Raw genomic sequence first — 27807 nt, forward strand, 5'->3', positions numbered from 1 at the left:
CGCTATTGCAGTGCTGAAAGTCTGCTTCAGAGGCGGCATGGGCACTTTTCTATAGTCTATTGTGTCCTTATTCTCTGGCTCGGATGCCTCTTGGCACCCTTGGAGTGCTATGTCAATTCTGGGCACTTTCCTGAAAGTATGCCACTGGCCACCAATGGGTCCTGTGGTGCCGCTAACAAGAATGTAGCTCCTTGGGGCACTGTAGCTTCCTGGTTGCTGGCAGTGACAGGCAAGAGAGAGTATTTGGGCCTCACTGTCAGGTATCCTCAGGGATGTGGAGTACCCCATCCTCCTCAAGCATGGACACCGCTACTAGAAGATGGTCCTCTTTCCACCTCTGCAAAACCCATTGGAGCAATGCCTTCCTTTGCTGCTGGTGGCCATGGCCAGAGCTTCCTTGCTCGGTCAGCAGCCAGAAAGCAGAGAATGGCAATATCCTGTCTGAAGGCTTCTAGATGCCTTATTATGGGTTTAATCTAGGTTGTCAAGTCCTGTTTTCTTTCTATTTGTTTACTGTTCTTACATGGGGGGAATAGTTTTCCTTGGTGTTTTTCCCTCACTACTGCATGGAGATTGTCATGTGAATTTCTGCATTTCCTCTTCCTGTAATTTTCCTACAAAGGACCTCAAGCAATTCGTGTGGATTTCTACCACTGGCTGAGTTTTTGTACAATAATGGCATGTTTTGTTCCACCAAAGTCTCTCCCCTTTACTGTATTGAAGGTTTTCATTTCTGCTTCTGTTTTTCGTCTCCACCAATCACTCCATAAAGTTCCTGCAACTAATGAAGTTATTGAAAAGGTTAATTTGCAGAGAAAATGATAGCTTAAAATCTCTGCAACTCCAAGATCTCCATGAAATAGAAAACTGATGTTCAAAAAGACCAGCCCCCAAAATTGCAGACAGGAGATAAAGATTGGCTGTCCTCAAATTTCTCCCAGTTGAACACCTACCAGTCAAGTTTGGTACCTTGCTATTTTGGTCCTTTTGTAATAGTTAAACACATTAATGTCTAATTCTGTATGCCTGCCTCCTGAAGGGTTTACTGTATCCCAACTTAAAAGCCTATTTAACAGATCCTTTTTGGTGAAATTTTACTCCTCCACTCTTTAAAGTCAATGGACACCCTGAGTACCCGATTAATGAAATGTATTCTTCGCTTCCGTAGCTAAGCTGTTCCAAGTCCTCCTTGAGGATCCTGTTTCAAGTAGGTCTGTCCACCTTTTCATGTTTACCTTCTTGCCCTAGTCCTTAGCCATGCCTTCTGTTTCAACATTCTGGAGTCTTTTTTTTTTTTTTTTTTACCTCTGGCTGGTTTCCTCTAGAGAGTGGGAGCCCTTCTGACAGACACTATCCATTCACAACTGTTATCAGCCATGTGAAACTATTGCAGCCTCGGAAAGGACTAGTACCAGACCAAGAAGACACCTCAGCGTCCAGCCCTGTTCAGCCACACACCCTTGTGCGTGTGACTACCATGGGATTTGGCAGCACTTGGTGCTGGTGTTCATAGTATCTGATAGACTTCTAGCTGCAGATTCCGTACCTTAGAATTATCCCCAGGCATCAAACTAGATCCAGAATTTTTTTCATGAGCTGTACCCATGCAGGGCAATAGGTGGCATCGTTCAGCTCCTTGTGGTGTCATCTGTGCTAGAAGTGACATGTGCAGTGCCTATATCGGCACCACGCCATTGCGCTAACGTCAGTTCTTTTGTTTCCACGCCAGTCAGCACAGATCTGGAGAGAGCAACACCAAGTCCATTTTTTGATTGGCCTTTTTAAAAAACTTTTCGTCAGTCTTTTGGGGAATTTCTCCTGGCGTGACAAGATGTCAACTAAGAACAGTGACTTAAAGCCCTGCAGCGCCTGTCACCTGCCGATGTCCGAGACGCACCCGCACCTTGTTTGCCTCTGGTGCCTCAAGTGCGACCACGACACCAAGATCTGCTGCACCATGCACCCCAAGGGCATGAGAGAACGCTCCCTCAAGCTTCTTGTTGTGCGACGGCCTCAATCTCGGTCCAGAGGAAGGTCCCGGGATCGGTCTCTGAAACCAAGATTCTCTTCGCACTTAAAAGTCGTCCCCCGTCCAACTCCGTGAGTTCTATGAGGCCAGGTACTTCCTATTTGGGTGACCCATTCCTTCTTGCGTGCCGTCAGGCCCCATGGATTCAGGAGTGGCCCCCGCTGGTTATCCGCCTGCAGTTCCGTCCCTGGCTCCAGTCAGGCACCTGGGATCCATGAATGGAACGGGACTGGCACCAGTTGTACCAACTCGAACTTTCCTTGCGCAGGTCTCGACTCCCCCGGCACACCGGCTTCATTCTCATCCCCGATTCAGACATGTAGCTGAAGGGGTGTTGTGTGATGGCGGTGGCTACTGGAGCCATACTTTCTATCCCAGTACCTGAGCCGTATTTCTTTATGCTGGAACTCTGGGAGCATTGGGAGGGGTCGCTGGACCCTGAAGAATACCAGTTCCTAAACCCTTACATATACAGGTGTGAGGATTTGGCAGTGGCCAGATGCTGGCATGGCCTCTTCTCCTACCGTGGCTACAGACAAGGGAGCCTCTTTTGCTATTTTGGTGAGATACCCATGCCACTTGCTTGCGACAGGCTTACGGAAGATCATCTCTCCTTTCTCAGCCAGGGAGCGACGGCTCTCTTGGCCAAGGGACCGGTAGAGAGGGTGTATACGCCACAAATATGTTGTGGCTGTTATTCCCGCCACATGCTTGTGCCCAAGAAAGATGGAAGCCTCCGTCTTATCCTAGACCTGCGCCTTCTCAATTTCTTCCTCAAAGAGAAGTTAAAAATCCTCATGCTTCCTCATGTCCTGTCTGATTTGGGCTCGGGAGACTTGATGGTAGCGTTGGACTTGCAGGGTGTATCCAGGTTCAGGTTCAGGTTTTAGAGTCTTTATTTCGATATCAAAATCATAAAAGACAGCATTTAAAACCTATTTAAGACATTTGAGATTACGAACAACTTAGCAATGGTCATTTGTAATGGCATTTTTAAAATAGCGGCACCATTGACATAATTCATTATAACTAGACTAAAAAACATTTTTGAGGTTAAAAAGTTATTAAACATCCAAGAAGTACAAAGACAAACCTGACCAAAACATATTGAAAAGTTAAAAGAAGGACAAAAATAAGCAAAACCATTCCTAATACAATATACATTTTCCTGTATTTAGGAAAAAAGAAACGGTTAAGCTTTTATGAACAAATTGGGAAGCCCTATTGAAGGTTTTGTCTGCTTCTTGCCCTGATGGCCCAAGCCCACCCTAGAAATTTGGCTATGCCCACCACGATCACCTCTGGGGTATTAGTTTTTAAAACCCAGATAGCCTCAGAGGGCCTTCTAAAAGGGAGGCGCTGAAACAGGGGTTTTAACCATTTTGTTCGTGGTGCTGAGTAGATTGAGCAGGAAAACAAAAAATGACCCTCGGTTTCTTTATGACCTGAACACCAACTGCAAAGTTCCGTTGCTCCATTAACCCAATTTTTTGTGAAAGAATTCAGTGGCAGAGCTCCTACCCGAAACTGTTGGTAAAGTTTCTTATCCAGCGGTTTGGTGATAATATCCCAATAGGTCTCACGGGAGGGATCCAACTTAATGGTCAGAAACCTTCCCGTTAGACTAGCAGAGCTGGAAGCAGTTACTAGCAATTGACGGACCGAGGCCCAGTACAATGCCTTAAATTCCTGTTTGGAGGGAAAGGCGTTGGTACTCGGAGATATCCACAGCTGTTCCAGTCCCATTTCGACCAGAATGGTTTTTACCGTTTGTAGCCAAGGAATTCTCCCAGAACCCCCAATTGACCTAACTTCAACCAATTCCTTTGCAAAAAGGGTAAGGTCGGGGGAAGTCCATATACGCCTCCAAAAGGCCACCAGTCTAAATCTTGCCATCTCATTAATTGGATTGCACCCCAGATCCAGGCAGAGGGGTACGGAAGGGGATGATTGGGGTAGCCCTATCAAGCTCCGTAGGAACTTACACTGAATTTTGAATAGGCTTGAGAGATCCATGTATCCCCAGAGATCAGCACCATATAGAATTGCAGTGTTGATCTTAGTATCGTAGATCTTTAACGCTGGGGTGACCCGTTTTGTAATTGATCTCCTTTGCTCATTCAAAAGACAGCCAGTAAGTCGGGCAAATTTAAGCTGTTGGGCACCAACTTGGTCTTTCCATCCCAGACGACGGTCCAGGGTAACCCCCAAGTACGTCATGGTCTCAACTTGTTCCAAGTTGACTCCACTCATACTTACAGAGCTCCGGACAAAATGGCTCCTATTAAGGACCATAAACTTGGTTTTGCCCACATTTACCTTAAGGTCATTGATGGCACAGAACTCCTCGAAGCGGTCCAGCGCCCGCTGCAGACCACTGCGTGTTTTTGAGAGGAGTAGGGTGTCGTCGGCAAACATGAGCATTGGGAACCTTGTCCCTGCCAGCCAAGGGGCGTCAGTGGGAGTGTCTGCAAAGAATTTAACTACTTGATCAATAAATAACAGGAAGAGTGTTGGCGCCAGGAAACATCCCTGACGGACACCGCGGGTCACGGGGAAGGGTTCCGTCACTTGTCCCTGGCCTCCCCTCCTCACCCGTGCATAGTTGTCCTCATGCATTTTAACTATCAGATCAAGTAGTTCCCTTGGTAAGCCTAAGTCCCTCAGGACACACCACAATTTATCCCTTGGCACTAGATCAAAAGCGGACTTCAGATCGATAAATGCGGCAAAGATGGAGACCACCTTCCAGTAGATCAGACAGAATCTGAACACCTGGTCGATGGTGTACCCGATCTGAAGCCCGCTTGCATGGGAGATAGGATGTCCTCTAGTTCAATCCAGCCTTGAACTCTGCCCAAAACCATACGTGCAATGATTTTTTGGAGGGAGTCAATGAGACTAATCGGGCGATAATTGCCCGGATTAGACCTGTCGCCTTTTTTGTGGATTGGGAGTATCCCCGCCCCCTTCCACGACTTAGGAATTTTAGCCCCTTTAGCTATTGCATTTGCAATCTTTGTTATGTAGGGCACCCAAAGGGCGGGTTGGCTTTGAACAAGTCAGCAGGGATTAAACCCGTGGGTCAAGCCAAGTGCTAGCTCTACCTCGGTTTTTGAGAAAATGAGTTTCTCCTCACAAATAGGTGGCAAGGGCACCTCACCCAATTTAAAAGGGGGTTCAGAGTTCTCAGCACAAAATTTGGCCGAATAGTGGGTCACCCACGCTTCAGGGGTCACATGATTTGTAGGAATACGTGAATCTGAGTCCTTGCCCCATTTTACTAAATCCCAAAACTTGGTCAGATTATTCGAAGTGGAGTCATCCAAAAGATCGGACCAGTACATATCCTCCCACTCCCGTTTAGCTTCCCACTAAATTTTCTTATATTGCACCCTAGCTGCCTTAACAGCACACATGCTCCGGGACTTAACCGCTTTGACAAGGTGACTATGGGCCTCCCTGCACTTTTTATTGTACCATTTCTGACGGGGGGCGTTTTGTTTGGCGGTTCCCTTCTGGCATGGTAGAGAGAGGAGAAGCTTAAGCTGATCAAAACAACACTCATGAAGATCGATGATAGTGTTTTCAGAGCTACCCCCCAGCGAATCATCAAGCAATATTTCATTAAACATGTTAGAAACCACAGTCTCGACGCTCTCCTGTAAGGTCCCATCCCCCGCTAGCCTAGACCATTTTAGCCTCCTTCGGTCATTAGTCAGAATAACGTCCCCTGTCCGGGAGGTGTCTGGTTCCTTCAATCTCTTCATTCCCGGCAACCTTAGTTTGAGTATCAGGGAGTTATGATCACTTTCTGGGCGGAGTACCACTTCCATATCTACCAACAGAGGCCAATATTCCAACTTTAACAAGAAATAGTCAATCCGACTTTTCCTTAGTCCATTGTCAAAGGTGTAGTTGGCACCTAGATCTGATCTTGTGCGACCGTTTATAGCCCTTAGCCCCCGGGTTAAACATAGAGCCATCCAGTTCAGGGCTGCCTCAGTCGCTTTAACAGTTTTATTAGACATCAGATCTGGAATATTCCAAGCTGCGTCTTCTGCGGAGCCCCAGCTGTCCCCGGCTACATAAAGCGGCTCAAAAGTGCAGCTCAAATCTCCTGCCAGGAGGATGAAATTTTCTCTGCCCAGTCCAGCAAGGTAATGGTCCAATACATGCAACACAACAGGGCAGCGGCCGCCAGGTAGACCTCGTGCATATATGTTAATAACAATCAGGTCCCGATGGCCATCCTTACTCAATTTAATTACCAGGAGGTCCGGATTCTCTACAAGTATCTCAGTTGGGTGATGTAAATGTAAATGTATTTGAGCTTATATAGCGCACAGCTACCCGCAGTGGGTTTCCCGGCGCTTGCTTAGGGAACCCGTCCTGGTATTCCCCTGTGAGATAATCCCGGCAGGGTATCCACAAGGTGAAAGCCAGGCATCCTGCCGCGAGGGGCCGTTGTGGAGATTAAGCAAGCTATTGCCCAGAGTCGCAGAGTGTGAACCCGTGAGTCGAGAAGGCACCGGAGCGAGAATTATCGAGTCTGTGGAATTTTTAGCCTAAGACCCGCCGAGGCGGGGAATTGAACCCTGGTCCAGGGCCGATCTCAGCTTCCGGGTCTGCCGCCTCTAACTCCTGAGCCACACTTCTCCTGTGATGTCCTGATGACTGCTTCACTCAAATCAACAAACCCCCTGAAGCTCGCCCTTTACCACCCCTGATAGCTGGTTTGAAAAAATTTACAAAACCTACCCTATGAATTGGATCAGGTGCCCAAGTTTCCTGTAACAGAATAACATCGAATTTGTCCACAAACTCCAACCAGTCTTCTGAGTGCATACGTCCCTTAACCCCTGCAACATTCCAGGACACTGTTGAATATTTCAGATGAGGGAGCTGCTAGGGGGATCATTGATGCTGATACAGCCGGGGTCGCCAATTCACACCCTGTTCCTACCCTATTCTCGTTGCTGTCAACATTATCCAAGGTTTCCCCCACCAGCATGACCTCTGTTGAATCCTCAACGGCTGTTACAACATGTTCCTCGCTTGCAAGTGCCCCCAGAGTTGCCTCTATATTATTTGCAAAAGGAGGGACCCCCCGACTTGGCATCGCTTCCACATACCCACGGTCCACAACAGACTTAATCTTCCTAGTCGATATATGAAGTCCGTCTATGGCCTCGAGGTCGGAAAGGGGCCCAAAATGGTTAACTAGTAGGGGATATTGCTGGGGGTGTGGTGTTCTTGCTATAGGGTACCTCCTAACTGGGGGTCTCCTGTGAGTGGGGCCTAATGGAAAGTTACTCTGTCTTTGAGGGTAGAAGTATGCAAGCCCCAGAGTTTGTACATCCCCCTGCCTAGCAAACCTGGCTTCCCTTCGAATAGTGTCCACCACCCAAGGATCCTTGAACGATATTAATATACAGTCACCCTCCAAGTCTTTGGTGCCATGTCCCACCCAATCAACTCTCCTTACGAATAGAATTTCAGTGGGAGATGATGGTGGCAAGGGACGGTTTTTATTCAACCAGAATATCACCTTATTACGTAGATCCCCATATGACTCCTTAGTACCTGCTTTTAACGGGGCAACACCTGTTAGTACTATTGTGTATTGGGTTGCCTCCGTGGGTAGGTCTGCGCGGGGAATGGTATACCTAATTTGTTTCCCCCCAATTGGGGTTTTGGTGCTCTGGTGATTAGCTGATTGCCCTGGAGGTGGCTGTAGGGAAGTACTAGGGTTGGGTTTTGCTCGATCATCTGACCGGGCTGCTTGGGACCTATCTGAGTTAGGTTGGTCAGCGACCTTCTTTTTAAGAGCCAGTGACAAAGTGCCCACAGCTACAGTGCTGAGATTATCTCTAGGCCTCCCCCCCGCTGACGGTTTGTTGTTAGCTACCCCTATTGGTACTGGGTTAGTGGCTTTACTAGTGGAAGCATTGTTTGAGCATTTTGTCTTAATTACTGGCTGTGTTTGAACCCCTCCCGCTGGACTGGAAGTAGTTAACTTTTGTAGCAAGCCCAGATTTGTGCTCACTACTGACTCCAGAACATCTATTTTGGAGGTCATCAGCCTTGTACTCTCCAAAACAGGGAGCAGGAGGGTTTAAATCATAGCCTCCATTTTTACCAATAAGACTTCATCACTATTGAAGCACGTTGGGCAGGGATTAGATGACCCCAAGGTAGTTAAGGCAGGGCATAGCACGTTAGGGAATACAGGAGGTATTTGTGGGTCAGGGGGATGCACCGGGGCAGAGGCATCATTACTGGGTGGATCATTTAGTTTGAGCATCTTATGATCTCTCCCCCCCCTGGTGACTCAAATCCTGCTTTCTCTTTCGGGATGTTGTTCCTAATCCCGAGGGGTCAACCTCTACTGTGAGGTTCGAGACAGCATTAGTAGATGAATGTAAAATTTCCAAAATAAAAACGTTTTCCCCGCTATTCTGAGTTTCATCCCCCCCCCGCTTCACTGAGTATCATCCAAGTTTTGGTCAACATTAACCAAAGGAGCTGAAAGGCCCACCCCCTCACCATCTATGTGAACTATTGCCTCAGTGCTAACAGAGTATACACAATTTGTTGCTGCATGAGCAGCAGGACTGGTAATTGTTGCCATCCCACCCAACGAGGAGCGCTTACCGCTAACAAGGTCTAGGGAGAGTCGTTTTTCCACCATCGCTATTTCTTTTTCCAATATCCCTGTTGCTCGGGTGATGAAGGCATCCAGTGGGCCCGAAACAACTCCCTTAGTTGTTTGTATTTGGACTGTACGATCTTTGCCTGATCTTAAAGGCATGTTACCAACTACTTGAGCCCAGCTGTAGCTGTATTATATTATATCTCCCACTCTGATAGGAGAGAGTACTAGTGACTCTATAAAACCCACACGGTATAAATAATGTGTCTTCTACCTATTCACAGTTTACCGGGGGTTTGTTCCTTAGAGAGTGAGTGAGATCGGGCAGAGGGGGTGGGCCCGGCCCGGCCTCTACCGTACTCGAACGGCCTCAAACGGCCCGCTCTTTGCCCGGTCTTCGGCCCGAGCTCCGTCCCGCGCGTGTCCCGAGACGGATAAACTGGTTTTATCCTCCCAGGCGAGGGGTCGTTGCCGCTGCGAGAAGAGGCTGCAGGTGTGGTAGATAGCCTCGCAGTCCCGCAGCGGTGTGGGCGGGTCCGGGGTCAAGCAGCAGCCGAGGAGCGGGTGCCGCGACCGGGGGACAGCAAAGCAGAATACGGCCAAGTTCCAAGAGGAAGAAAAACGCCCAGTCAGGTCAGCAGAGCCCCAACACTGAGTAGCACCCGCGCAGCGGGTGCTGCGAAATTTTATCCAGGAGCCAGGCGGGGGGGGCGTTGCCGCTGCGGGAAGAGGCTGCAGGTGTGGTAGATCGCCTCGCAGTCCCGCAGCGGTGTGGGCGGGTCCGGGGTCAAGCAGCAGCCGAGGAGCGGGTGCCGCGACCCGGGGACAGCAAAGCAGAATCCGGCCAAGTTCCAAGAGGAAGAAAAACGCCCAGTCAGGTCAGCAGAGCCCCAACACTGAGTAGCACCCGCTGGGCGGGTGCTGCGAAATTTTATCCGGGAGCCAGGTGGAGGGGCGTTGCCGCTGCGGGAAGAGGCTGCAGGTGTGGTAGATCGCCTCGCAGTCCCGCAGCGGTGTGAGCGTTGTGGGCGGGTGACGGGGTCAAGCAGCAGCCGAGGAGCGGGTGCCGCGACTGGGGGACAGCAAAGCAGAATCCGGCCATGTTCCAAGAGGAAGAAAAACGCCTAGTCAGGTCAGCAGAGCCCCAACTCTGAGTAGCACCCGCGCAGCGGGTGTATCCTTCCACATTCCCATCCTGCCTGCCCGCAGGCGTTACTTACAGTTCACAGTAGGCCACAAGCACTTTCAGTTCACCGTGCTCCCTTTTCCCCTTACCAGCACCCCTAGGGTGTTTACCAAGGTGATAATGTTGGTTGCACTCATCTGCCACAATCAAGGGTGCTAGTCTTTCCCTCTCTCAATGACTGGCTGTTAAAGGCAGGCTCGCCCTAGGCTGTCGTCTCCCACCTCCAGACTAGGGCAGGCCTCTTCCACTCTCAGGAGTTCACTGTCAACATGCCAAAGTCACAACTGACTCCCTCTCGGATGCTCCCTTTCATCCGAGCTGTTCTTGACATGGTGCAGTTGCACGGTGTATGGCAAGTCTCAGCGTGACTACAGGTGCAGTTACCCCTGAGAAAGGGCAGTGTGTTGCCCGAAATGCATTAACTCATATTAATCATGGCGCGCTATGAGGCACGGTGAATCCCCATACGTCTGGGAGAAAAAAGCCTGGATAGGCATATGTTGAACTTGCTGTTGAAAAACTCAACTGAAGACTAATGGACAAAAAATGGATTATGGATGGGGAAGAAACTGGAATCCAAATAAACATGGATTACAAATGGATCAAGTTTTCTAAATTGATTAGTTTGTGAATTCTCATTTTCGCTGTGCATCCTGGGTTTGGGGACCTGACGAGGTTCCAACTTCTTTTCATTACAATTTGCGCACGGATGGAACGCATCTCAGGGTCGCCCTCTAAAATTTTCTCAAAAGCCGTTGAGCAATACAGAAATTTTATGTGCATCTACCATCTTTGTTGAACTAATACATGGTGCACTTTCTGGCATATCCTCCCCAATGGCGAGTCCAGGATATTCAGACTAGGATACCGATGTTTAAGCCTCTATCCTGGATTTCTGGAGACTGACTCTGAGGCTGCTGGGCCTCATTCCTTCCTGCATTTTGCCTGTGACACATGCCAGCTGGCATATGTAGGCTCTGCAGTGGGACCTGAAGTTTCTGTGGGCTCAGCATTAGGGCAATCTCTCTGACTTGGTACAGATTAAAGAGGGACCAGCAAAAGATTTGCAGTGATGGTTAACAAACCGCAATTGGAACAGCAGAAGACCCCTCTCCCTTTCCCAATCAGATCTGACAGGGGTGATAGATGTATCAGTCATGGGATATGGCAGCCTTCTGGGAGAGATGGAGATCAGATGCCTCTGGTCTCTATTGGAATCCAGGCTACACATTGACCTTCTGAAGCTCCGCGCAATCCGGCTGGCATTAAAAGCCTTTCTACCCTCTGTCAAGGGAAGGCTAGTGCAGGTGTTTACGAACACCGCCATCACCTTGTGGTACAGTAACAAACAGGGTGGGTGGGATCGTGGACCCTTTGTCAAGAGGCCTTGCGTCTCTGGGCATGGCTGGAACATCAGGGCATATCTCTTGTGGTTCAAAACCTGGTGGGCTCTCTGAACACCAGGGTGGAAGAACTCAGCCGAAGATGCCTTGTGGGTCATGAATGATGTCTCCATCCAGAGGTGGTGCAAGGTCTCTTTCAGCAGTGGATAGAGCCTTAATTAGATCGGTTAGCCACCAACAAGAACGTGCGGTGTCAGCAGTTCTGCGCGCTGGAGTTTCAAGGCGGCTCTTGCTCGGAGACTATTAGGGCCAGATGTAGGAGCCCTAATACCGGTCGGAAACGGCCGATTTCGGCCATTTCCGACCGGTATTAGGGTTTTCAGATGTAGGGGGCTGAAAAATACAGAATCGGTATATTTACCGATTCGGTAAAATTACTGATTTGGTAAATATACCGATTCTGTAATTAAAAATGTAGGTGGCACAGTTTACAGTGCCACAGGCCCTTAAGAGTCGGTATTTTACCACACAATCCTATTGTGTGGTAAAATACCGAATTCAGGTGTGCATGCACATCTGTGCATGCACACCTGTGCAATGTGACACACAGACATGCCCTGAGGGCATGTATGTGTGCCACATTGCACACAAGCCTGTACTTGGGGTGCTAGAGGGTGTCAAAGTGACACCCCCTGCACCCTTGCAGGATTCGGTATTTACCGATTCTGTAAATACAGAATCAGTATTTCCCATTGATTCCTATGGGCATCAAAGCCCATAGGAATCAATGGGAAATACCGATTCTGTATTTACAGAATCGGTAAATACCGAATTTTACAGATTCGGTAATTCGGATTTTAAAATTACCTAAATCTGCCCTCTTCCCATTTATAGACTCTTAAATACTGAATTGGTAAAATTCGGTATTTAAGAGTCTGTAAATGGCAATTACCTACATCTAGCCCTTAGTCTCTAGTGTAGCTCTGGACTCCTGTGCGCTTTTCAGCCAGTACCACTCCTACCCAGCATTCTCAAGATGAACCGGTATGACCGGGCCCAAATCATACTTGTGGCTCCAGATAAGTCTCAGAGAGTTTGGTATCCTGAGCTGTTGATCATGGCCATTGGTTCTCCAGTCAGGCTGCTCCTTCGAGATGATTTTCTGTCACAGCAGTAGGGAAGAGTTCTCCACCCGAACCGGTCAACACTCCGCCTTCATACGGGGAGATCGAACAGTGGCAGTTGACCGCTTTCGACCTTCCGCCCATAGTCTACAATGTTATCTTGTCCCTCCACCAAGACTGTATATGCCTGCTGTTGGGGCAAGCTTGTGGCATAGTGTGCAGAGAAACAGGATGGCTCTCTTTCTGCTCCCCTCTCTCAGGTCCTTCTCTTTATCCATTCTGTTGTCCAGCAGGGCTCTGCTTTGGGTACCTTAAACGGCTATCTTTCTGCCATCTCAGCCTTTCTGCGGTTGCCAGATCAGCCGTTCCTTTTCAAATCCCCTGTTGTAAATAGGTTCTTTTTTGTGTTGAAATTTTTATTAGAAATTTGAAGACAGAAGTACAGATGCAAATAATGATACATAGTAAAATCTTTGGTAAGTAAAAAATAGTACAGATGAAGAAAAGTACTACACAAAATATAATAAATATGAGAATATAAAAATAACGTATATTCCATAATCCTAAATGCAATGATGATGAAGGGTTATAAAAAGATTATAAAATAAGTATAAGATGAAAGGAGAATGAAGGAAAGGAAAAAAGAATGGAAAGAAGAAAAAAAAAATAATAAGAGAAAAAAGAAAAGAAAGAATAGACAAGAATCCCAGAGCAACACAACACAAAGTTACATAAAAAGAGATAAGGAAAGAAAATATAAAACTGAGCAATACGAAAGGAAGGACTCAAAAGAATAGGATTAGGAAGGAGAAACAATCAAAGGAGAAGGAGGAGTAAGGCCAGGATCCTCATGCACAGTGGCTTCCAGGAAAGGAGACCACACCTGGAGAAAAATGGAAGCTTGCTCCTGCAAATTATAAATTGTACGTTCATGTAGAGCTGTTTGCATCATCGCCACCAGCCACTCTTCCTGCGAAGGAGGGAGAGGAGATTTCCAATGTCGTAGTATGCAGATTTTTGCTGTGGCCAGAGCGGTATGGAGAAGACGAGTTTGTGGTCTAGAAAGCTTCGGAAGGCCACGAAAATCATGCAAGATAATATTCATAGAGGTAAGGGGTAGAGGGAGTGACATAGTAGTGACCAATGTCTTCCGCACAAAAAGCCAAAAAGGTGTCGTATGGGGGCATTCACAAACAATATGCGTAATATCACAGCCAGAGGCTGAACACCTCCAACACAAAGTATGTGATATTAATTTAGCATGGTGTAACTTGACTGGAGACCAGTGCCATTTGTGTAGAATTTTAAAAACACAAAATTTAAGACGGGCTTCACGAACTCCCTTATGTAACCCTTCCAATATTAGATCCCATTGAGTATTGGAATATGTAACCGAGAGGCGAGACTGCCATTTCAACTGGAGAGCTTGTGAAAGAGGTTGTGAAAATAGAGAATGCAAAAAAGTTTTATAAAGACCAGAAGTCACACCTTTAAGATTCCCCCACACCTGTAGATAGGACAAAAAAGGAGATACAGATAACAATTCAGGCGGGGGACCCAAATGTTTTGTGAGAGCTTGTTGGAGCTGGGTGTATTTGTAGGATTGAGTGGATGGTAGATGGAATGTTTGCTTATTTTGGAAGAAAGAGGCCCCTACCTAAAAGGATGAACCCTAGTAGGGATATGACACTTTTTGAAAGTTCACTTGAACACCGGGTTATGTGTGTATTTCTAGAACTCTATCTCATATTTTTATTATATAGATTGAAATACCCAAAATTGTGGATTTATAAAACTTCTTTTTAATTACTTTTTTCTCTCACAAATGTTATTTTGCTTTTTATCACTTTTTTTAAATTCACCATATATACAACTTTTTACAATAAATTATACAAGTTTCTAAACATCAATATATTCCTAATCACCAGAATTGATAATCCCAGCACTAAAGCATAGATCAACAATTGATTATTATTGTCAAATACAAAACTGAATCCAACGCGTTTCGGCGAGTTGCCTTCATCAGGAGTTCTGTATTTTCAATTGCTGGTATGATACTATAATGGTAGAAAATACTCAGTTAATTTTTCTTAAAAACATAACAATCTATGTTACACAACATGCGACAGAACTTATATCTTTGTTTCACTAGTTCTCTTAACTTAGCAAATAATTCATGAGCACCCTCTCCTAACACCGCTAGCTCTCTACCACAAGAACCCAATAGCTCTATATATACACTTTATTATCCACATATTTACAATCTTTATGTACATTTCATTGTCAGTATATTTACAGTCTTTATTTGCATATGTACATATATATCATTAAACATTCTCTTTATGGATGCGTTTTTTTCTTCTATACCAACACTCTAATCAAAAACCATGTTCCAGATAGTTTTAAATGTCTGCAGTTAGTTCCCCAAATTTTGGCTCAATACATCAACCACTGGTTGAAGAAAAATAAATTTTGAGAATTCATACCTAAGGTATCTACTAGGAATGTATACACAAATTATGTGTCTGCAAAAATGGGTATTCGACGAAGGGATCTTGGACAAGGGTAAAATCTGTGACAAGAGAAGGTACAGCAAGATTTGAGTGTGTAGGGTATCTATCTGTTTATATAATGAAGACATGTGCCCGGAGGCTTTAACAATAATACCTGTTGTGAGGTGTCAACTACAGCAGGTCTGATGGCTCAATGCTGCATCACGTTCTAAAAATAGGTATATGACGGTCCCTGGTTGTATGATCCTGCTCGGATGTAGTAGCAGCTACCAAGATATGAAATAAAATAAGGGGGTACTAATTAGTAAAGCAAGTGTCTGTCTATTTGATTAAGACATGCACCCAAAACTATCAGCAGTAATACCTGTTACGTGATCTCAAATGCTGTAAATCTGATGGCTCAATGGCACGACACGTTCCCGTGAATAGATGTGTAACGTTCTCTTGAAATGTGGTTCTGATGAGTTGCCAGATTCTAAAGCGAAAATAGGGTGTACTTATTACCAAGGGTTACTATCCTTTTAAGACAAAAGTAACTAGCAAGAGTAAAATAGACATATGCATACTTATAAATCTTGTGCTTCGAATTTCCCAGCTCATACGGACGGCATGGTAAGTATTTGAGGCGCAGGAGGAATTGCTGCAGCAAAGGGGAATTTAAAACTCGTCGAATACCCATTTTTGCAGACACATAATTTGTGTATACATTCCTAGTAGATACCTCAGGTATGAATTCTCAAAATTTATTTTTCTTCAACCAGTGGTTGATGTATTGAGCCAAAATTTGGGGAACTAACTGCAGACATTTAAAACTATCTGGAACATGGTTTTTGATTAGAGTGTTGGTATAGAAGAAAAAAACGCATCCATAAAGAGAATGTTTAATGATATATATGTACATATGCAAATAAAGACTGTAAATATACTGACAATGAAATGTACATAAAGATTGTAAATATGTGGATAATAAAGTGTATATATAGAGCTATTGGGTTCTTGTGGTAGAGAGCTAGCGGTGTTAGGAGAGGGTGCTCATGAATTATTTGCTAAGTTAAGAGAACTAGTGAAACAAAGATATAAGTTCTGTTGCATGTTGTGTAACATAGATTGTTATGTTTTTAAGAAAAATTAACTGAGTATTTTCTACCATTATAGTATCATACCAGCAATTGAAAATACAGAACTCCTGATGAAGGCAACTCGCCGAAACGCGTTGGATTCAGTTTTGTATTTGACAATAATAATCAATTGTTGATCTATGCTTTAGTGCTGGGATTATCAATTCTGGTGATTAGGAATATATTGATGTTTAGAAACTTGTATAAAGTATTGCAAAAAGTTGTATATATGGTGAATTTAAAAAAAGTGATAAAAAGCAAAATAACATTTGTGAGAGAAAAAAGTAATTAAAAAGAAGTTTTATAAATCCACAATTTTGGGTATTTCAATCTATATAATAACAATATGAGATAGAGTTCTAGAAATACACACATAACCCGGTGTTCAAGTGAACTTTCAAAAGATGGAATGTTTGCTACACATGTTTCCACCGTTATTATACCTAATTAGGACCTTAATCGAGTCCTAACTTTTTTGATGGGCTGCTCCCTTGGAGCCATTCCACAACTGTCCTCTCAGGCTACTTTTTATCCAAAAGGCTTTCTTGGTGCCGATAACATCTGCATGGAGGGCCAGTGAGCTTCAGGTTTAGTCATCTAAGCCTCCATTCCTGAACATCTTCTCAGACATGCTGGTTCTATGCACCAGAACTCCTTTTCTGCCGAAAGTCGTCACTCTTTTTTTTGTATGCCAGTCCATCACCCTCCCTACTTTTTATGCTCTGCCACATTCCTCCAAGGTAGCGGAGCGACTTCACCGTCTGGAACCAAAAAGAGTATTCTCTTTTTACCTTGGCCGCATGAGAGAGTCCCGGGTGGACTACCAGCTTTTGGTGGGGTATGTCAGAACGAAGAAGGAAACGGTTGTGGAGAAACATATCATCTGTAGATGGAGCGTCCTCTGCATTAAGATATGCTACACTATGGACAAGAAGCAATCCCCTAAGGGTTTGTGTGCTCATTCAACCAGAGCTGAGGCTGCAACCACTGCGTTAGCACGCTGAGTTCTTGTCCTGGACATCTACCAGGCAGCAACATAGGCTTCTCTACACACATTCACAAAGCATTACTGCCTGCACAGTCTGGTCCATTGGGATGGGCGCTTTGCTCTTTTGGTCCTCTTTCGGTCCAGCAGGACATTCTAGTGTGAAACAGTTTTGCAGACTCTCCTCCGGGGAGGTATTGCTTGGGTATCTATTCTAAGGTAAAGAATCTGCAGCTAGAAGTCTCTGGCAGATGAACAAGTTAATTACCTTCAGTAATGCCTTATCTGGTAGACACTCTATCTAGCCACAGATTCCTTACAAATTCACCCATCCTCCCCACTCTGTGAACGGATTCCTAGGGACAGGGCTGTTCCCCTCTCAGGGCCCTAGTTTTACACACCCGTGGTCCGTGTTCTTCATGGTTCCATGCTCCTGGCCTGGAAAGTTGCAAAAAGAAACTAACAGCAGCACACTGGAGTTCCACATCTCACTTCCGGTGCATACGATGTTACGTGGAGCTAAACGACTCCACCTACTGGCTTGCAAGGGTACTGTTCACGAAAAATTGCCGGATCCATTCTGATTCTCATCAATGAAACCTGTCCCAACTGTCATAGGCTCTCTCAAAAACATCACCTGCCTCCTAATTAGTGGGGGTGTTTCTAGTACGCTGCATGTTTGCGTTACCTTACAGGGTGTGCCTATCTCATTACTAAAATCCTCTTTGTGTCTGTGTCTACACATATTCCAACCACCTTCTCAATTCTAAAGGTGTACTAAAAAAGTGTGTGCAAGGTGGAAAGTGACCTCACAGAAGCAACCACCAAGGAACTACTGACAGGTACTCGTCAGTGTGTTCCACTTATCATCGGCTCCTTCCCACCACAAGAGAAATTATTGTGAATAAACGTATTAGTGTAGTGTAAGAACTCAATTGTGAACCTAACTGCTCGTAGCTACAGTTACTCGACCCCCTGGGTTAGAGCACCTCCATTCACTGTTCTAACCCGCTAAAACTGAGCTAGACACCACTAGCTATATGATCCACTTTATTCATGGCTGGGTATCTGCTCACATTAAAACCAACACGCTACAGTTGAACTTTGGTTCGAGGCATGTGGCCTGCTGAATTCATATCTGTGCATAGATCGCTGCCTAGTGTTGGGTCCGGATGATTGCACCTTGTAGTCCTGGAAGAGTCTTCGAAGTATCACGAGATAGGTGACTCCTCCCCTGGACTACAGTGCGCATGGGCATCTTCTCCATCCTCAGATTGTTTTTTTCCGTCATTGGGTTCGGATGTTATTCCTACACTCCAACTTCGGAATCAAAACAAAACTTTTATAAAGGCCAAAAGGCCTTCGACTTCGACGGTATTGTTCTCGCTCGGTACCTCTTGACTCAATCAAGCTTTCCATCTCGAACCGGTCGTCGACGCGGGCCGTTGGGCCTTTTCGACGCAAAGTGGGCCTGCTGTTGATGGAAAGGAGCCCGTTCAAAAGGTGCCCACAATGCCACTCAAAGTTCCCGCATACTGACAAGCACTCAGTATGCAACAAGTGTCTTTCTCCAGACCATAAGGAAGAAACCTGCCCAGCCTGTGCCCAGTTCAGGTCGAAGAAAACCATTCGGATTAGACGGGCCGCCAGGCAAGAGATGCAGCGACAAGCACCGGAACCGGACAACATCTTCAATGATGACCAGGAACTTCCAGTAGCTCCAGATTCGGACCTAGAAATCGTCACAGTCGAAGACTACTCTGACTCCGATGACGAGATCCCACCGGGGCAAATCGTGAATACACTGCCCCCGACACCAATTACCCCGTTACCAAAGGCTCGGTCAAGGCTTCAATGATGACCAGGAACTTCCAGAAGCTCCAGATTCGGACCTAGAAATTGTCACAGTCGAGGACTACTCTGACTCCGATGACGAGATCCCACCGGGGCAAATCGTGAGTACACTGCCCCCGACACCAATTACCCCGTTACCGAAGGCTCGGTCAAGGCATCGCCAAAAGGCCTTAGCCAAGATCCAAAAAAACATTCGACAGCCCCGCCGTCCGGCTCAGCTCCAAAATCTAAGCCTTCAGAGACCCCAGGGCCAAGTACCGTGAGCCCAAAGAAGATTACAGACCCCAAAAAGGTCATCGAGCCGAAGGGCGTCGACCCGAAGAAGACCATACAGCCTAAAGGCGTCGACCCAAAAAAGGCCGTCGAGCCGAAGGGCGCCGACCCAAAGAGCCCGTCGAGCCAAAGAAAGACGCCAAGCCGAAAAGCGCTGACACGAAGAAAGTCGTCGAGCCAAAACAGCCGTCTGTGCCAAAAGTCGCCGAACCGAAGGTGGTCGCCGACGGAAAGGGTGCTGCATCAAAGCCTATAATCCGGCCGGAGAAGGCTATCGAACTGAAAACAAGCGCTCCAAAAACACCAGTCGATCCGAAAAAAGCCATTGACTCGGAAAAACACAGTCCACCAAAGAAATCCGACGAGCACAACAAACGTGTCGAACCAAAAGACCTGGTCGACCCGAAGAAAGGGTCCAAGCCAAAGAAAAGCAAAAAGGCACCAAAAGTCGTCGAAACAAAGTGTTGTCGATCCAAAGAAGTCAAAGACACAACGAAGGACAGTTGAGGAAGAACTCTTCCATCGTGATCCATCAGACGACCAGGCAAAGATATATATTAATCCTGAGAATGGTAAAGTCACAATCCTGCATAGGAAAAGAGGCCACTGGACACTTCTCCCTCTAGACCCTTCATTCCTTTCTATCCCACTATGCCTACTACACCTTTTGCTCCTTACTCTCCTTCTCACTATGGGGACAATGAGGGAAACGCAGGGGAGGATCCACAGCATGATTTTGATTATCCAGTACCACAACGTAGACATGCATACTGACCCTGTTTAAGAAGACTTCTTATTTGACACCTTCCCTACTTCAGAAAAAAGCGTCAGAAAACTACCTATGCTAAAGGGAGTGTTAAAACACGCGCCTGATACATTTAAAGATACAGCCAGGACACGTGCAATCAATCCTAGGATGTAGAAGAAGTATAGAGCAACCCCTACAGACCCTACGTACATCAGAGGTCAGTTACCATTAGATTCACTGATAGTGGCTAATGCACGCATAAGGGCCAACTCACAGATAACAGGGGAGGCTCCTCCTCCTGATAAGGAGTCAAAAATACTAGAAGCCTCAGGTAAAAGGGATCACAGGCCTCCAATTCATGGAGGATTGCCAATACACAAGCCCTGCTAGCTCGTTACGACAGGGCGCACTATGACCAGCTCGAAAGCTTAATGCAACACCTGCCTGAACCTTTTAAAGCCCAAACCAATGACTCATACAGGAGGGAAAATGTATTACCAACGCCTCCATCAAATGTGCGCTTGACGCAGCCGACACTGCAGCCAGGTCTATTAGCACTAGCGTTTTATTACGACGACATGCTTGGCTGCGTATTTCCGGCTTTAAGAACTAGGTGCAGTCCACCATTCTTAACCAGCCAGTCCATCAAGACTTCCTTTTTGGCCCCGCAGTCAACACCATTTTAGATAAAATGAAGAGACACAAACTGCGAAACCAATGGGTGCATTGCAGTTTCAGCAACACAGAGGTTCCTTTTGACGCTCCTCATACAGAGCAGCTACACGAGGCAATACTTCACAAACATCAACCTCATCCAAAGGCAACACTCAAGGTTCCTTTAACAAAAACTCCAACAAAGGAGGTTATAGGGGCAACAATAATAAGGGAAGAGGATAGGGAGGCAGCAACACCAGAGCCTCCACTGCCACAAAACACTTCATTACGCTACCTCCAGACCACCTAACACCGGTCAGAGGCAGACTCCAACAATTCCTACCTGTCTGGAGCGCAATTACCACAGCCAGGTGGGTGAGACAAATTATCCAGTATGGTTATTGCCTAGAACACTCAGACACCATCCTATGTCCAAAGAACACATCACCCTACTACAACAAGAGGTGAAATGCATGCTGGAAAAGGGGGGCCATATAGCCAGTCCCTTTCTAACACCAAGGGATAGGGGTATACTCCCTATACTTCCTTATTCCCAAGAAGGACGGTTCCCTCAGACCAATATTGGACCTCAGACACCTAAATCAATACATACTGTCGGAGCACTTCCAAATGATCACACTATAGCAAGTGCTCCAGTTGCTACAGCAAGGAGACGTCCTGGCAACATTGGACCTCAAGGATGCGTATTTTCCCATACCCATCCATCCAGCTCACAGAAAATATCTCAGGTTCACAATAGAAGGTTAACACTACCAATTCAAGGTTCTCCCCTTCGGGGTGACCACTGCTCCAAGAGTGTTTACAAAATGCTTAGCCACAGTAGCTGCTCATCTCAGGAGGCAACACATCCATGTGTTCCCGTACCTGGACGATTGGTTCATACAAGCAAAATCATACCAACAAGTGTGCAAGAGACACGTCTCGAACACTCCAGCTGCTACACAGCCTAGGGTTTTCCATAAACTACCCAAAATCGCATCTACAACCATCCCACATACAACAATATCTGGGAGCGACTATAAACACCTATAATTGTTCAGTGGACACTCAATATTACCTGGTGGTTGCCACTCGTTGGCATACCTGCAGCCACCAATGTAGCGGACGTGTATATATCCACGTGTAGTGGTTCCAATCGCGTTCTGTCAACCTGAAACGGTATACACATACACACTACCAACATAAAGCCATACGGTTCCTAATGATTCCCCCTTTGCATATACTTTTCAAGGTATTGTCATTCACCCCGCCTGCACCCCAAACCTGGATGCTCACATCTCCTCATGACACCTACACATTCTGCCAGTTGTGCCCGCTATCACGACATATATGTCCCAGCGTTCAAACACCACCTGCTCGTGACGCTAGCGCCTTCTGCTCTCAGCGTTTGCTGTCTCGGGAATTTGAGCCTCTAGTTGAAATGCTTAGATGTTATGCGATTCTCCCCGCCAAAATTTCTTGGGTTTGGCTGGCGCTTACTGCATGTTACATGACGCATCCACCGTGTCCCAGTCTCTTGGTCATCCCCATCTGTGCATATTCCCTCTTACCGTACCAATTCCTAGCGTTTTCCGTCTAGGGCTCCCCGCTCCATTCTGCTTCTGACACAGGTTTTAAAAAAAAGAAAGGATGAACTAGCTGCTGGGCATGTTGTGACGTCAGTGCGCAAAGTACGAAAGTCCATCACATGATGCACAGGCGTGGCGGCCATTTTGGAGTGGCAAACTACATTTATTCCTCTCATGGTTGCCAAATACAAATTTAAATTGTAAAATTTCGGCTCACTCTTTAATAAAGCCGACACTCGACTTTTTATTATGCTATTTGTAAACACACACAGGAAGGTACATTTTTATTCTCTACATTAACCAAATTTAAAATGAGGTATGTGTAAGAATGGACATCCCATTTGTAAACGAATGCCACCCACGTATTTATATTCCCCGGTAACTAGAGCTGTTATCAATTCCACTGGAGTATTTGATGTACAAGGATCTTGCAGTTTATTTTCCGGGCGCCCAGCCGGGCATCCTGCCCCCTGCCAATCGGAAAGCCCACTTAGCTGTATCTTCCCTCAAAATCAAAGGAGTCTAGGGATATGTATGGACTAATACTGGTTTTCTTTGACTAAGGTGTTTTTATTCTTTCTTTAAGAGGGAGTCCATAAGGGTCGACACCATTCATGACTCAAGATAATGGGGATGCTGTACTGATTGTGACTATGGGCATGTTATTACTTTATTCCATTCAATCACATCATTCAGTCCCGTCCTGTCAGCCTGCTCCTGATATATCCAACGTGCCTCTTTGCAACTCAGTCTGTTCTCAATGCAGGATGGATCACCCCAGACCTTCTCAAGCACTACCCATCTGATGTGTCTCAAGTCATGTTTTTGTTCACGGTAGTGCACTACTAGGCGAGTTGTCAATTTACTAGCTTTAATGGTGCTCAGCTGTTCCTGTATGCAAATTTTAATCTTCCGTGTAGTTAGACCAATGTAGTAGAGCCCACAGGGGCAAGTCAGTCGGTAGATAACATTGGCCGTGTTAGAATTGGTGAATTTATTCAAATGCCAAATTTTTCCGTCCACCAATTGTACACATTTCACTCGCTCAGTTAATTCACACACTGAGCAACTACCACATGAATGGTGCCCTGCTAGGTTGTCCAAGGTGTTTGACGCTTGTCTGGTGCGGGAATGTACCAATCTGTCCCTGCGGTTCTGAGATCTTTTGAATGCAAATCTTAGGGTAGCTATCTTGAAACTGCTCGTACTTAAGAGATGCCAATGTCTCCTTATAATTTGACTTGATTTTTGTCGATCGAGGGTCAAATGTGGTAACTACCGGGAGACATTCTCCTTGCTCTCTTCTATTTCTTTCTAATAATGCCATTCTTGGTGCATTTAAGGCCCTCTTCCACGTAGTCTTCACGATCTTCTTTGGATATGCGCGATCGCTGAGTTTCTCAGCCAGCTCATTCGCTTGATCCACAAATTTTTCAGTAGTACTACAATTCCTCTGGTACCGGAGGAATTGGCCTACCGGTAAATTGTCCCAAAGGGCACGCAGATGGAATGACCTATAGTGGAGAAGAGAGATCTTGTCCGTCGGCTTTTGGTGGACATTAGTACACAGCCGTTTGTCGGCTGCAAAGATATCCAAGTCCAAATATGTAGCTGTAGCCATTCTGACCTTCCAGGTGAATTTGAGACATTCATCTAGGCCTTTCAGCCAGACAAAAAATATCTTGTAGTTCTACCTCTGTGCCTGGCCAGAGGCATAGCACATCATCTAAAAACCTCTTCCAGAGACAGATGTTCTTCTGGAAGGGGGTAGATGAATGATGGATATAGTGTGCCTCAAACTGACCCACATATCTGCATGCAAGGCTCGGGGCAAAAGTAGCCCCCATTGAAGTTCCAGACGCCTGGAGGTACAGCTTCTCTTTATACTGAAAATAAATTTGGGTAAGGGCTATCTCCACACACTGGAGTACAAATGATTGGGGCGTGTCATTATACCACCCACATACCGCCAGGGCACGCGCTGCTGCCACCAGCGTGGCATCCTGGGGTATGCTTGTATATAACGATTCTATGTCAATCGTTACCAGGAATTGTTGCTTGGGATCATATTCCAGTGTTTCTAGGATATTTAAAACATCTGTGGTGTCCTGCAGGTAGGAAGGTTGGTTCACAGCACACTCCCTGAGAAAGAAGAAAACTGTGACAACGGCTCCAACACCAACTGGATCCCCGAAACTATGGGGCGACCCGGCGGCAGCACTTGAGCTTTATGGATCTTCGGCACTATATAGAATGCCGGAGTTCTTGGTTTGGTGTTGGTCAAAAAATCAATTTCCTTCGCGGTGATCAACTTTTTCTCCTTTGCCCCTGTCACTAAGCCAGTTATAAGGTCCTGGAGTTCCCCTGTGGGGGTCGCGGGCCAGTGGTTTGTAAAACAGCCAACCACTCGGACTTGCTCATATTGCTAAAGCTATGTTTGTGCTCGGCTTGCTCCAGTTGTTCAATATCGTGGAGTACTTTTTCCTCAAATACCAGTACTTCAGGTCCAACAGAATTTGTAGGTGGACAAAATGTTGACGGGCAGGTGCAAGTTGGAACTGAACATCGAGGGGGATCAAACGTTTTGTCTGCAAATAATTTTTTGAGTTTGATTTTCCTCACCACTTCAAAAAATTCACACCTGCACTTAAAGCTGTCATGTACAGGAGTGGGCACAAACCCAAGCCCTGGTTCAGCCGGGCCCTGCCTCTCCCTCTCTGGGCCTGACCACCCCTCTTCCTCTGGTCTGTCTGGTACTGACCTAAAAAAGACCGGAACAGTGCCCCTAGATCTGATCTATCCTGGGGATTAAACCTCACTCTACCCTGATTGGAGGTGAAAGGTTGGGCACTGATATCGTGGTCCTCACTGCTGGTATTCTCGAATGTCCAGTTCTGAGGTGTCCGCCTACCCTAACGTCTCCCACCCCTCTGGCCCGCCGGCTGGTACACCTGCTCAGAGTTGGATTGGTAATACTTGTCCTCCGTGTATGGGAACGCCCACTCGTGTGTGTATCTCTTGAGGTTGCGTTCAAGTCCCTTTATTTTTTGGTTGACCTTATAAGTCTTATATTCTCCTAGGTCACTTTGAATCCTGGCAAGCTGCCTTTGTGTCTAAAATGGTGGTGTCAATCCTTATGGTCTCCTTCAATTCAAGCATCTCCTTCAGGAGTTCCTCGCTTAAACGCTTGGCTGTATTAATAATGAGGATTAGTCAGTACCGGGTGCACTTATTTGGGTTGTAGCTCCAGTCCACCCGCAACCTCCTATCCTCAAGAAAGATTTTTGGCTCCAAACGTACCAGAAGACTGGCTGGTGCTGCCCCTGCCCGGAGATACTCGGTCATGAGCGCCCCCTGGAGGGCAACCCTGATTTTATGTTTTTTAAGATTGCTAAGTTTCTCTCACTCTTCCCGGGCTGTTGTTGTCCCTATCAGAGGTGCACCTGGGAGGAGGGATGGTCCTAAAAGGATAGATGCTATCTGGTCCTCAGTGAAGGCCAAACAATTCCTATCCATATAATTGGACCTGTGTCCACTGAAACAATTATAAGGGCTGTGTCAAAACTCTGTGTTGGTTGAGGCAGCAGTGCAGCTGGGGATACGTCTAAAGTTAGGAATTTGTGGCTATATAGTCTCTAACAGATAAGGCATTGCCGAAGGTAAGTAACTTATTCATTGAGCACCCTGCCATGGGAAAGGTAGAAAAATAATAAATTTCTGTGCACAGCTTGTTAGCTTTAAATAAATGGGCCCCCAAAATGTGTTTTCAATAACTTGTGCGGCATCCCTCACTCTATAGGCCTTCCTGTAGCAAGACTCTCATTGGCTGCACCAATAATACATAAAATAATTATAATAGGAACGGTTAACCATTCTTGAGAGGTGCACATATGTGAGTATGGCTCTTCTAGGTTGGGAACTTGTGGGGAATGTGCTCTGAGAATGCAGACCTCACTGAAAATCTCAGCTGTATGCATGCAAAGAGTCAAAAATCTTTTCAGCATCAATGGATTCTATAGCCTTGGGCCTAGAAAGTCTCTTTTCTTGTCTAATGTGTGGTATTCACTTCTCAAAATTTAGCGATGTAGTTCTATTGGGTATAAAACCCAAATGACCAGATGAATATAGTCCAGACAGCCTGGCCCGATCTGTGAGGATTTCAGTAGACACAGCTATGCCTATAATAATAGATGACATGTACTGTTTTGTATTCTGGCATACTACAGTGCTACTAGGCTTCTACCCTATATTGCAGTGTGTAAGGTAAATATGATGTTTCTTGTTTTATGTACGTTATTTCAAGATTTGTAGACACAGGCAAAACCAATTTACATGTTGTGATCTGTCTACACACCTTGAAATGACATTCATGTTCTAGTTTATCTAATTCACCTCACATAATGTGTGATAAGTTAATACCTTTCTCTTCATCTCTGGCAGGTTCCTGTTGCTCATGATTTGGTGGATTTCTCTCCAGTGTACCGATGTCTACATATATACTCTGTTCTGGTAAGTGAACATGCTACTCATTTTTACTTGCATATAAACAAATTGGTGAAAATGTGTCCACGAGATCCAGCTTGAAGTCAGTGTAGCTGTCAAGTGGACAGGCAGTTAAGTTGCTGGAGTTGCCTGATCGTGCAGTCCACCGTTGATTGTGGCCATCACCTGTTGACATTACAGTGGTTTGTCGCCTGAAACAAACATTGGTACACTGTACAGAAAAACAAATGATTTCCTTGGAATGCCAAATGGATGTTCCTCTATCATTTATTTTAAACTAATGACCATTGGTGTTCCTGGCAACCACATTCAGCTCTACTTTTCTTCTAAGTTTGGTGTAGTTGCATTTATCCACAGAGAGAGCAAAGATTGATATAGGACTTAAAATGATGAAAAAGTCACTTTTTGGCCCCTGTGGTTTTTTTTTTAATCTGCGTAAGACTTGCCATTTAGAGTAGGGTGACTATTTTTTTGATGTTTCATGCAGAATTCTCGAACAGCGCCAAAGTTATTAGGTAAACAAAAAATGGCTTTTCAATGAAATTGAGACCTAACTGTAGCTAATGTGGCACTATCATGATCTCTACGTTACGCACATACATAGATGTTGTATATGGCTACTATAGGATGACTTCATTCTGATCAACCTGATTGTAATAAAACTATTTACTGCTGTTACGTCACAACAGCGACTAACCAAAGTAGTTTGTCACTGTTGTTGCTTCACTAGGAGAAGAGCTTGTTTCTAGGGGTGGGCGGAATTTCGGTAATCGCGTTACGCAAATCTCTGCGAAACGGTAAAAAATCTCTGCGAACACACAAATTCCGCAAACATGCGGAATTGCTTGTTCGCGATGCTGTTTTACTGTTCGCAATCGCTGTTTGCGTGCTCAGGTGGAAATATCTCGCGAATACGCATTTGATAACGCAAACAAGCAAAGAAATTTGCGAAGTCGCGAAACGCAGAATTTTGGGCAATTTCGCGTTCTCCGCGGAACGCGAAATTACCCAAATTCTGCGAAGGGAACGGAATTTACTGCCCAGGCCTACTTATTTCCCATTGTGTTCCATAATTTCCTACGAGTCTCCAGAGATGCAATTGCGCCAGTGGAATGGCGGTTGGCTGGCTCACATGCTTTCTCCAGGTCTCCACAGATGTAAAGGAGACCAGGGAACATGGGCTGTGCTGTTCCACCACCGGCCACCTTCTCTTCCTTTGAGTGGGATCTCCAT

At 45.8% G+C, this 27807-nt stretch overlaps 1 protein-coding gene across 1 annotated transcript in view; it reads left to right on the plus strand.

Annotated features, from left to right (window-relative positions):
• The window catches only part of EXOC6B (exocyst complex component 6B), a 1740488-nt gene that overhangs the window by 436798 nt on the left and 1275883 nt on the right, over nt 1–27807 (plus strand). Inside the window, exon 8 of the mRNA XM_086960104.1 lies at nt 26512–26580. Within this exon, the coding sequence (XP_086816230.1) occupies nt 26512–26580 (69 nt within the window). The remainder of the gene's footprint in view (nt 1–26511; nt 26581–27807) is intronic.

The sequence above is a fragment of the Lissotriton vulgaris genome, chromosome 3_1 (genome assembly GCF_964263255.1).
Source record: "Lissotriton vulgaris chromosome 3_1, aLisVul1.2, whole genome shotgun sequence".
Classification (NCBI taxonomy): domain Eukaryota; kingdom Metazoa; phylum Chordata; class Amphibia; order Caudata; family Salamandridae; genus Lissotriton; species Lissotriton vulgaris.